The sequence below is a fragment of the Psammomys obesus genome, unplaced genomic scaffold, assembly GCF_907164565.1.
Source record: "Psammomys obesus unplaced genomic scaffold, mPsaObe1.curated_primary_1811, whole genome shotgun sequence".
In the NCBI taxonomy this organism is placed as follows: domain Eukaryota; kingdom Metazoa; phylum Chordata; class Mammalia; order Rodentia; family Muridae; genus Psammomys; species Psammomys obesus.
The window spans coordinates 145,046-157,274 of NW_026590200.1; the positions used below are offsets into that span (position 1 = coordinate 145,046).

The window sequence follows — 12,229 nt, forward strand, 5'->3', positions numbered from 1 at the left end:
GGAGACCCGCACAGAGCTAGACATGAGAGACACAGTGGTGTTGAGAAATAAGTTCTTTACTTTCCCAGGGTCAAGTACAGGATGATAACCACCCAGGCAGTTATCACAAGCTCTCAAGATAACAGGGTACATGCGCTGTGAACATACAGAGAACAGAAAGAGCCAGGAGAGACCTGAGCCCTCTTGGGAAACATCTCAGCACTTAGGGGGGACAGGGAAACTGGGAATGAGGACTGAACATTGGGGAAGGAGCTTAGATTCATTTTTGATAGTGTTTCTTTTCCAGACTATACTTTCCAAGGTCAGCAGCAGCTCCCGGAGCTGTGGCCACATCCTGAGCCCCCAGACTGCTGACCACTGCCTCGGTCACAGGAACTGGAGCTCCTGCGCCTGCATCTGTGGGACCTGCGCCTGTGGTGGCTCAGGCAGCAGCCTCCCTCAGAGCTGGGGACACTGCAGCCCCCAGAGCTTGCAGCACAGCAGGAGGAGGCTGCAGGCAGACACTGTGCTGTGCTCTTCTGGGGGCACTTGGGAGAGGGGCATTTGGGAGGAGGCTGACACTGCTTCTGGTTCTGCTGGCAGGACATCTCGGCAGGGATTTGACCTAGAAGAGTAGCATAGAAACATTGTAGAATTTCCAGTGAACATCTACTGAGCTAGTCTGTCAAACACATTCCTTCCATGACCTCTCTGCTTTCTAAACCAAGGTCTCTATGACATAAACAAGAGCGTGGAAGGGCACATCCATCTGTAGAAAGCATTCTCAAGATAGATCAGTGTGCATTTCTAGTAAAACATTCAGAATAATGATCTTTACAAAGGCAAAGGGTATCTGATCTCCATAACCTTCAAGACATTGTCTTGAAAATGACCTGCTTACAGGAGATGTTGATACTTCTAAGCAGCTTTTTGCTCAACTGAAGCAAATATCTGTAATGAAAAAATGGCTCTTGTAGCATTCTCTGAGCTGATGCAGACCGCTCAGGAGAGTGGAGGTAACACTGAGAGCCAGAACTCTGGAGCACCCTAAGAGTCTCCTGTTCTGTGTTCTTCTCCCTGTCCCCAGTACCTAGAAGGTCCTCATCCTGCAGCCTCCACATTAGACTCCTCTGCTTCTTTCTCCCCACTCAAGCTAGGCTTCTCATCTCTACACTCCCAGATGAGGCCCTGTCCCTACTTAGGTACTCACCAGTTACTGCAAAGGCTGGAAGAGAAAGCTGTGCTCAAGAGTCTGTTGGTGAATGGTCCAGGGCAGCAGCCCTTTTATACTTGGTAAGCTTGTGATACACAGCCCAAGCATGTTGCTGATTTCACAAGCACAGGAGCTGACAGCACCCCACACTCCCAGTGTCTTCCTCATATTTCCAAGATTTCTGACAAGCGGGAATTAAGCAAACGCTGTCATTGCTTCCCTGGTGTGCCAGAGACCTGCCATTTCTTCTTCCATTTATTCAGCTCATGCTTTAACTGGTCTGTCCCTTGAACTTTTGCTGGGCAATATGAATTTAGAAATACAAAAAAATGCATTTCCTGCTCTTGACCATTGCAAACGTAACTGCAGAGACATAGAAGTAAATATATATGTATGGGTACTGTTTGAGTATTTGTGTGTGATGCAAATGTCTCCAAAAACATGTATGAATGATATGAAGATGTGATTGGCTTCTGATTCCTAAGGATGTTGAGTCCTCAGACCACTCAGCCCTTGGAAAGGGGTGTATTAGCTAATGGACAGAGGGTGGGTCTCCAGGCCCTGTGTGAGGCAGAATATTCAGGTTGGATAGAGATGATGGGCAAAGTTGTGAAGGCCCTACACTATTGATGACAATACCCCAATGTAATGTGGTCAAGGAGTTTGTCCATATTTACCTATCTGAGGATTATTTGGTATTGAGAATAAGAAGATAGAATGATTTTGAAGAATGAAATATTGAAAATGATTGATGAGTGGTAATTACTTTTTAATTTGCTACTAATAAGTAAGTTGATGCTATGGGGGTACTGTGCGCATACACCAATGAAATTATCCTGATAACTTCTAAAGTTTATGTGATTGCTTTTAACAGAAAAAAAATTTGTTTAGTACATTGCAGTGGATTAGGCAGTGTTTTGATAATTTCTTTCTCTGGCAAGAAAAAAAAATAAGCATCTACACTTTCCTTGTAAGTTCCAAACAATAGCGTGGAGTATGATTCCATTAGCATGCAACATGCTGGACCAATGAGTTGACGGGGCTTAATTATAAAGCCTGGGTGAGGAGTTTCTTACAGGAGTATGAAAGACAACTGCACTGAAAAGTCTTTGCCCCAAATGTATGATGTCTTCTTCAAATCCACCTAGATGGAGCTCCTCCTAGTTAGCCACCCCAACCTAGAAGTTTGCACCTCCCAAGACTCCTGAGTCCTGTGTAGTTAGGGCAGAAATGCACAGCCATTGTTGCCAGGAGCACCTGAAACTTCAGATGAAGGTGATTCCCACTCCATCCTTTCTCTGAAGGAACATCAGTGATCAACAGGTGGTCCTTTTTTATAGGCAGGCATTGGTAATCTGATGACAATGGAGGCTTGCATTGTATGAGAGGCAGTAATGGGTGCTGCCTGTCTGTGTAAGATGATTGTTGTGATATTTGAGTTCTTTCTCTGTTTTACTGACTCTTATGCTATTAGAGATGAATTCGTCTTTGAATTTATCTACCACCATAGCTATTTTCTTTTTGTTTACCATATTACCATCATAATTATAGAAGAACACTGGTTTTACTTAAACTAAATGATGGTTTTAAAATTGGGGTTTATTCACTGTATACAGAATTTTAGGGATACTTTTGTATAGGTATATGATGTAATGAGCATATTTTACCTCATATTTCTTCCCTCTCTTTTTCTTTCCTTTTTCTCTTCCTTTAGTTTGTTTTGTTTCCTGTACTTACTTGCTTCTACTTTCATACCACATACACAGCTTATGTACACATGTAAAATCTAAGATCTACTAAAGAGAGAAAACATGACATTTGTCTTTCTGGGACTATACCTCACTTAACATAATAATTTCCAGGTGCATGAATTTAAGTGATAATTTTTAATTGAAATATATTTAGAGTGAATATATGCTTGCTCTCTGCATATTTTAGTTTCTGTGTTTTTAAAAACAAAATCCCTTATAATGACATACTTTATTCCATTTAAAATGTGGGGATTCCATGCTTCCTTTTGACATAGCCAATGAATGTGGCATTACTGGAATGGTGGAAGGCCAGAGTGGCCTTTCTTTCTGATTTTCTTCTGACTTCAGGTATTTCTTGCACCAAGGATGTTTTCAAAGTTTAGATTATTAAAAAGCTGGAATGTCCTTTTCCTTCTAATAGTTTACCATTCTATCAGTTTGTAATGTAGACGATATTATTTATCATCCATTGCAGTGGTTTGAATGAGAAGTGTGTATGTCATGTTCTCAGGCATTTGAACACTTGGTCCAGTTGTTGTTGGTGTTTGGGAATGCTTAGGTGGTGCCAGCTTGCTAGAATATGTACATCACTGGGAGTGGACTTTGAGAATAAAAACTGTGGTCTACTAATTTTCTCTCTGTTCTTTGCTCTTTCCTTTGAAAATGTTAGGGTTATACTTTCTGCTCCTGCCGCCATGACTGCCTGCTCTGCCTTTGTGACCTCTTATTCCTCTGGAACAGTAAGCAAAAATAAACTCTCTCTGTGGTGTTTTGGTACTGCAACAGAAAAGTAACTAATGCACTCACTAAAGCTGCTTTCTCATAGTCTGTAGTGAAGCTGAAGAGGGACACAATATATTTTTTTTAAAAAATCACTTTACCAGGTTATGCTCCTTGTGGCGGCCAAGAGAATATGAGATGGACAAGAATATAGTCTACTGAAAGTGACTCCCTTTACAAGTTCCAGAGTTTTAGACCTTCTTAAAGGTCTATGGTGTCCCTTACCTTGTGGCTAGCCTGTGTTACAAGTATCACCTGTCTCTTGCCCAGAAATATTCAATAGTTTTCCTGCATCCCCTCCCCTTTCCACATGATTTTCCTCAATTAAATCTCTTCTGCTTAAATAATCATTCCATAATTTTCATTCATAGACTTATAGTGACCATCTCCACCCCAATAGCCCCAGGAATCTCAGGTAGGAGAAAAAAGTCATGTTAATTGGCTTGTTGTCATGGTAGAGAGACTAGTCTCTCTGGGGACATCAAGACATGATTGTTGGAGGACTTTGGAAATGGCTCGGTAGTTCAGAGCAATTGGTACTCTTGGGAGGACCTAGCACTGTTTCTCAGTGCTCACATGGAGGCTCACAAACATCTCCAGTCCAGCGGATTCTCTTACCTCCAGGGGCACCAGGTATGAAGTGGTGCTCATGCGTACAAGCAGGCCAAACTTTTACACACATGAAACAAACCCTTTTAGAAGAGAGAAATGACTGTTTCACTAGTTGAGCTTGAGTTATATGATTTGGGGAGCTGAAGTTTTGAAGGACTGGATGCTGTCAAGAAGCACATGCTACTTAAAAATGCAATTGGCAATCTTTTTCAACCAGAAAGCATTTAAATCTTCTTCATTACTTTATAATTCGTCAATATTTAAAAATTTTTCATCATTATTTGCGAGGTGAATGAGGCAGCTAACGTTTTAAATGCTACTGGGTGGCAATCACTCATATTAACTGAATTAGTGGGTGTTTTGTGGTGTGTACTTTAGACCATGCTCTTATATGTGTTGGCCTTCAGCACTACTTGTTTGTGCTTGGCTTCCTCTAGGCCAGAGCACCATGCCTGCTGTTGGCGGTGTGTGAAATGTGTGAGATGCTTGTATTCATCACAGCATTAGCTCTGAGAGCCAGGTCAGCTTCTTCTGAACTGCTCTTTCTTCACTCTTCCAGCCAGCAGCGGAGATACAGCAGCTAACACAGTGCCACAGCATGTTCATGGGTGCAATTGTTCAGCAAACTACAGAACAATGGATTAAAAGAGATACTGAGTGCCAAGATGAATGGTAAGTGCTATAGGGTAGGTAAAAAGAAAACGTTATTGGAATCTAGATTTTCTACAAATATGTCTCTTATTGCTTCCTATTCATGGTCTTCAGAAGCAGGCTTTGTCACAACAGCAGCAAACACACAGCCATGTTGCCATGAGCAACAGCCATCAGGAGGACATATATTACACTTTTGACTGAGGTTCAAAGGACCAAAATGTGTTTCCCAGTGACTTTCAGTGCATAGCTCTCTTTATACAGATACGTTGTGTGAGGGGCTTTTCTCCAGCTCTCTCCCCAGCTGCCTACCAGGAAGTTTCCTGACACACCTGAAGATGGAGATCACTAATCTCACCTCTTGGTGAACTGTCTGGTCTCTCAGTTTCTTTTCTTCATGAGGTCAGGTGATCTGCTCAGCATCCATCCTGTGATGAGCCATGGAGAGCATCCATCCTGTTGTGACAGCTCATAGCTCTGAGTATCTGCTCATTTTCTCCAGAGGACAAAGGTCCCAACCCCATGAGGCTCACCCTGAGGAACCTTTGCTCTATATGATTTCAACATATTGAATAGATATAGAGACTTGTCTAGCTGGATGAATCTTGGCAGGGTTTATGGCTTTGTCATTCTAATTGGTGCTACAGAAATGAGAAGTGCAGGATCTCAGGTTCAGGTCCTTGGAGTATATTTCCAATATGCTTTCCACCAGTCTAGGATGAGTCAACACCATAAAAAAATCTTTTCCTTACAATTCGGTCCTTTCATTCAGTCCCTCTCATCCTCATAATAGGTGCATCCCATTATAAGCAGCTGTGTCATTCTGAAGGAAGAGAGGAAAGGGCAGCTAGCAGCCACCTATTTTTTTAATGCTAATTTGTAAATAGGTGCCATAAGTTCTTATATAGACTCTTACTTCCCCACGTGATGAAATGTAGCAGTTAAGTATCCATATCTTCATAGTTCTCTCTGTTAAAGTTCCAGATGGATATAGCATGTAAGAGAAGCTTAGAATAAATTTTATTCTGAAATTAGGATGCGAGCTAAAGTCTCAACGCTGAAATAGCAGATGCCCTTTCTTCTGCTTGAAGTTTCCTAGATTTTATGTTTCAGTCAACACAACACAGGGAAAGAAAATAGAGTAAAACAAGAGCACCCACTTTTTATTTTACTGCACCAAACCTAGGGCATTTAAAAGGCCCTCAGAAGATCTTCACACCAAGGGAGCATCTTGTAGATTCTCTGCTTTTCGAAGTTTTAGTTCAGAACAATAAGTTCTATGATTCCAGGGCACAGAGGACAAGCAAGAAGCAGTTCATGGAAACTGACATTAGTTTGACAATGCCCACACAGGTTACAAAGTCACTCAGAGGTAGAAACTGGGAGGTTACTGGAAGGGTTTGGGGTAGGGAGTGGTGGCACACATGATGAATTTTTGGAGGTCAAAGATGTCTTCTAAGGATTGGAACACCTTAGAAGTTTAAAAAGTAGAGGAGAGGAATTTAGGTATGGGAGGATAAGGATATTTGTGCCACTCACCTGGAGTGCATGGGGAGGAAGGATAAAGGAAACCTCTGGGAGGTAGATGACTGTGCCAGAGTCCTTTGGCTTTTGTATCTAGTATATCTCCACTCATCAGTTTGTCAATAAAATTCTTTTATATACATTGTTTTAAGAGACAGGAGCTGAAATTCTGATGCTGTGGCTAGTGGGATAAGTGCAGCCTGGAGCTGCTCATGCAGAAACATTCTCCAGAGGATATTTGAAGATGTGGTGTTACCCAGAGGTAAAGATCAGTAAGAAGAGACTGTAGGTGTGAACCAGGCTGGATACTGGCATGGCTGCTTTGAGAGACACTTGTGGTAGCTTTAGTTTGCACAGGTTTTCTTCAGGACACATGGGGGAAGTTTAGAGACTGCACGAAGTAAAAATGGAAATGATGGTGTGTGACAGTACTTAAAAAATGTCTTTTTAATTTTCTGTTTCAAGGCTGTGGCTGTGAACCCACAGGTTAAGAATAGTTTCTGGAAAGAAAGGGAAAAGAAATGCCAAGTCAAGGGATCCTGATTCCAATGAGGATTGAGTAATCTTGAAGCTTTTTCTTGTTTTACTTTACAGATGAAAGGTAGGTAGGGCAGATGAATATCTGTTCTGCGGTCTTTCTGTAGCTCTATTATTTTTGGTTTTTTTACTCATTCAAATCATTCAACTTTTCATACAATTCATGTTGAGCTAATGGTATACACTGAGCTGAGAATGGGAAGTTCAAGAACAAAGAAGCTATTGTCCCACCCTTAAGTCTCTTCCTGTTCTGAACCAATATCATATCATCATTCATTGAATGAGAATTAATGAATGAGTGGTTTGGTCTGCAAGTCCCTTAATAGGATGGGAAAATGTGTCTCTACAAACACTGAGATCTCACTCCTCTCTTACCTGGATCACATTTTATGGCATGAGATACTTAAAATAATGTCTGCCTTCTCATCACAATAATGACTTTGAGCCAAACTATTGGTTGAATGTTCTACAATTTTTTTATCTAAATGTGCTTTAAATTTACAGTTTCACAGATGTATAAATGCATTTTGATCACAATTAGCTTCCCCTATTCCCCTTAAACCCTTGTCAATATTGTTCCTTCCTATTGTCTTCTTCCCACATTCATATATTTTTGTTTTGTTACCTACTGAGTTTGATCAGGGCCATACAAGTGACCATGGGTGTAGAGCTATTTACTGCAATACTGGAGTGGGGATACCAGTTTCTGCATCAGTGAGGAAAATTACTCCTTCCATCTCCTCAGGAAGTGGCAGGGCACCACCAGCCCCTCCCCCATCTGTGATTGGATCCTGACAGGTTGTTGATTCTGGGCCCATTTCTCCATGTGACTCACCAACATCAGGACTTTTTTTCATTGCAGTGCAGGGCTGCTAAATCTGACTCTAGAGATTCCTGGCAGATGACATGGTACAGGCCTTAAGCTCTAAACCAAAGGCCAGGAACTGTTTCTAAGTAGAACTATGCTTTGCCTACAAATCTCATGATGTCTATCCTGAACTCCTGCTTTTAGGGCATGAAGTATATCAATTTTTTTGGCTCTGGAGCAGAGACAGTGTCCATGTGACTTGCAAGCACATGGCAAATCCTCCCCCAGGAACTGTTTCTGTTTCTGTTTTGGAGCATAACCTAGCATTCTTGTGCCTCTACCTGGTTCTACCGCAAAGTGAGCAGTGGTGTGCAGCAGTGAGCTTGAAAGGAACAAGTTAGCTTTACAGGTTTCTTTATAAATTTTATACCCCATGTCAGACTAAGTTCTCTCAGTACTTTCCTAGAAAGCAGAAGGACAAGGACAAAAGGGAGAAGGATGCAAATTGAGACAAGATCAGCGGGCCCACCCTGTATAAAAGAGTGACCAGACTGGCAGTTTTGAGATAATGTTGCCCAGCAGCTGCTCCAAAGGTCTCAGCGCCCCTACCCAGAGGGTCCCTGGTTTATATCCAGAGTCACAAAGCAGGACGTTCTAAGCATGACTTAAAGATCAGATATTCTCCAGATGTCCAGGGCAGGGCTGAAGGGACCTAGGCGCCTAAATAAAACCAATCCTTTTAAAAGTCAACCACGCTGTAGCTCCTTCACCCAATCCTGTGTGGTCAAGACTGTAACCCCCGACTTCCCTGTGTTTTTTCTTTTAAAAACCCAAGACTTTTATTCCTTGGGGCCACTCTTTGCTGACTTGCAGAGTGGCCCCATCACAGAATGGCCTTTATAAACCTCTTGTGTTTGCATCTAAATGGTTGTTGAGAGTTTCCTTCAGCAGCCTCTGCAAAAGTTAGGCTCCTGCTGGGCCTAACAAGCTCAAAGCCTGTTTGAACATTAACATCTCAGTCCTGACAGCTCCTGGAAGACACAGTCTTAGCCAGCTTCCTCCAACGCCTTCTCTTGGTACTATTTTGATCCCCGAGTCTTAAGAAAATGAAGCTTTGATAACATAGGAGAGAAAACAATTTTCCAGTTTTTAAAAATTTTCCCAAGAGCTTAAAAATTATTTAAAAATTAATATATTTTTATATCAATAGACACATGAATTTCCACGCTATCTCTCTTCATTAGCTTCTATTAATAATTACTTCTTTATTTAGCTCAGTCTGTGGTAGCTCTTTGGATTTCCTGATGAACATTCATCTTCAATCTTGACTTTTGTCCCTGTAGACCATTAGCCACAGACTTGGCAGCCCACATGACTTGTACATTTTATATAATCAAGACCAGTGACTTCAGCTTGAGGTCAAGCTGCACGTTACATGCTGGGTGCAAACTCTGGCAGACCAGGTCCTTAAAACTGGCTCATGTGGTCTGGGTTTCTAGTGATGTAAAGTTTAAAAGCAAAATATTACAGATTAAAATAATACCAGAGGAAATTCACCTTATTGTCACATCTCTGAGAACATTTTAGAGAAATTTGGGTTTCATAGAAGTCAGGAACACAGGCTCCCTATCATAACATTAGGCTGCCATGAAACCTTGGGAAATCAATCTGTGTTGTTAATAAAAATGAAGAAGAGCAAGAATTACATCATTCCCAGGGTCAAGCCCTTGGTGCACAGAATCAGTAGTCCAGTCTCTGGCCTTATTAGCTTATGCAAGTTAAAACCCAGGAAATTATATCATTTTTATTGATCACTTTATTCATATTTCTGTGTGCCTTTGCAACCATTTTGTTTTTCATGTTTTTGTCTCTGTGTTCCCTTGAAAACATTTTTTTAGGGTTTTTTTTTTTTTTTGGTTTGTTTGTTTGTTTGTTTTTGCTTTTTTTTTTTTTAAGTTTTTTCTCATTTTAGTTTGAATTAAAAGCATCCTCCTTACTGCCAGTTTGGGATGCTATTGATGTGGAGCCGTTAGGAAGTGGTGTCTGACTGGTGGACCACTATGAGTGGGCATTTGAAAGCTATTCCCTCTCTACTTCTCTCCTGTGTTCACTGCTTATGTCCTATATGCTTTCTGATTCATGAGGTAAATGTGTTAGTTACCTTAATGTTGCTTTCATAAAACACCACATCAAAAGCAACTTTTAGAAGAAACAATTTATCTTGGCTTGTGGATCCAGAGGGCTAGAGTTCATAGAAACAGAGATAACATGGCAGTGGATGGTAGACAGGGCGGCAGGAACAAAAAGCTGAGAGTTCACCTCTCCCCATGAGCATGAAGAGAGACAGAAAACTGGAAGTCATGGGAGGATTTCAGCTTTGAAAGTCTGCTTCTAGCAACCCACTTTCTCCAGCAAAGTGTCACAGCTCCTAATCTTCCCAGAATAGCACTACTGACTGGGGACCAAGTACTCAAATGCCCAAGACTACATACAATTTTCATTAGAACCAAGAGAGTGTATTTGTATTTGCTGTGTATTTGCTGTCATGGACTTCGACATGCGTTCATTGTCATGATGCATGAAGTAAATGTAGCAGTTACATTACTGTTGCTTTAATAAAACACCATGTCAAAAACAACTGAAATCCTCTGTGAGCCACTAGAGATAAAGAGGATGTTCTCTCATAGGCATCTATCACACACCATCATTTTTGCCTTCCCAGTATACAAACTCTTCATGGTCTCCCTGTGACATGTGGTCTGTTGAGTTTGAATTGTATACAATTTCAAGCCTAAGAAGAAAGAGAACAGTGGAGCAATCCTGGAAGGGACACAGTTGACATGGAAGTGAAGAGATGTAGGAGGCAAAGAGGTGTTTGTGCTCACAGATGAGAGCTAGGGGGATCTGGAATGTCAAGGGTACAGGGCTGTTCCTTCAAGGAAGGAATGTAATACCTGTAATCTGCCCAAAGGGCTTGGATCAGACATGTTTACTAGCCTGGTCACCTTTGCACTATCTGTGTGGCTAGCGACTGTTCAGCATCCTCCCCAGACCACTATTGCAAATTCGTGTTTCTCAGTTAATCTACAGAAGCCATCTTTATGGTCTTTACAAGTTTTGATGAAGGCATGTCTGCTCTGTATTTAGCTTACTTTGTTCCTCAAGGAGATTTATGAATGCTTTATTGTGAATGTGGGATTGAGTTAATTATCACCAGAATAGTTTTAATCAAATTGGGTTCAATATAACTGAAAAAACAAACAAACAAACAACAACAACAAAAAACAACTTGGAGTCAGACTCCTGAAGTTTGAACCAGCACCGAATGGTGTTGAGCTGAACTGCCTTCTTGCCTCCTGTGATTCAATTCTCTGTAGCCTGTTTTGGTCACAGAGACCCCTGCTTCTTTTCTGTAGCCAGATTTCAGTGCTGCCAATGACTGACAAGAGCATGAGTACTACTCATGATGGGCATCTAGATAATACTTAATCCTCCTGGGGATGGGCATTGGTGCTCAGAACATGAGTTGGATGTTGGGGAACACCCCAGATTGAGACTTATCCTTTGTGCTTTGAATTACTGGTCCCTCTATAAATGGTTCCTCTCTTCTACACTGTCCTGATCAAAGGCAGCAGCCAGAAGCCCCAGGAGGTTCACAGCAGCTGGGTTCTATCACCAGCCACCAAAACTATGTATTTTGTTCATATTTTGCCTAATATTGCTGCCTTTACCTCATGATTTTCACTGTGGATTTATATTGAAGACCTCAAGAACAGTTCATCAATATGAGTATTGTATCACTGGTTAGGTATTTCCAGGTTAGTTCAGGGTCCTGTCATGTTTCAGAAGAAAAAACAGGCTAACAAAGATTTCAGAGTATCAGCCAAAACCTACAACATTTCCTTCTCTTATCCTGTGGTAAGACTCTCTTCACGCCTTCCAGAAGCAGCAGTAATGCTAGCTGCTACTTCTACCTGTGTGTACCTGAGGATTTGTCCCAAAGGAGGCTGTGATGGGTAAGGAGCTAAAGATTCTTGCCATGCCCACAAAAGTTCAAAAGTGGCACAGAATGACACGACCCACAAGACTCCAGCAGTTCCAGGGTGATCAGCTTTATTTCTGACATGGATAGGTATAGGTCATACAGAGCCTTCAGTTGGGGCAAGAGTGGAGACTGTTTGATCCTGGACAGTAGACAGGAAGAGAAGCTCTTAGAGGAGTTGGAACCCTGGACAGCAGTAGTCCAGAGGGCCTCCAGGAATGGACGAGACAGGGTGGGCTTTCTGGGGCCAAGGGATTCCTTTTCCTTTAGACTCTCATCTCAGCCTCAGGCTCCAGGTCAGCAGCAGCCCCCGGAGCTGTGGCCACAGCCTG

At 41.8% G+C, this 12,229-nt stretch overlaps 1 protein-coding gene across 1 annotated transcript; it reads right to left on the reverse strand.

The window, feature by feature from the left end:
- Positions 1-302: 302 nt before the first annotated feature.
- LOC129676336 (late cornified envelope protein 3B-like) lies at positions 303-587 on the reverse strand. Its single transcript, XM_055606696.1, has one exon. It carries the CDS (start codon positions 585-587, stop codon positions 303-305), a length of 285 nt encoding a protein of 94 aa, XP_055462671.1.
- Positions 588-12,229: the final 11,642 nt, after the last annotated feature.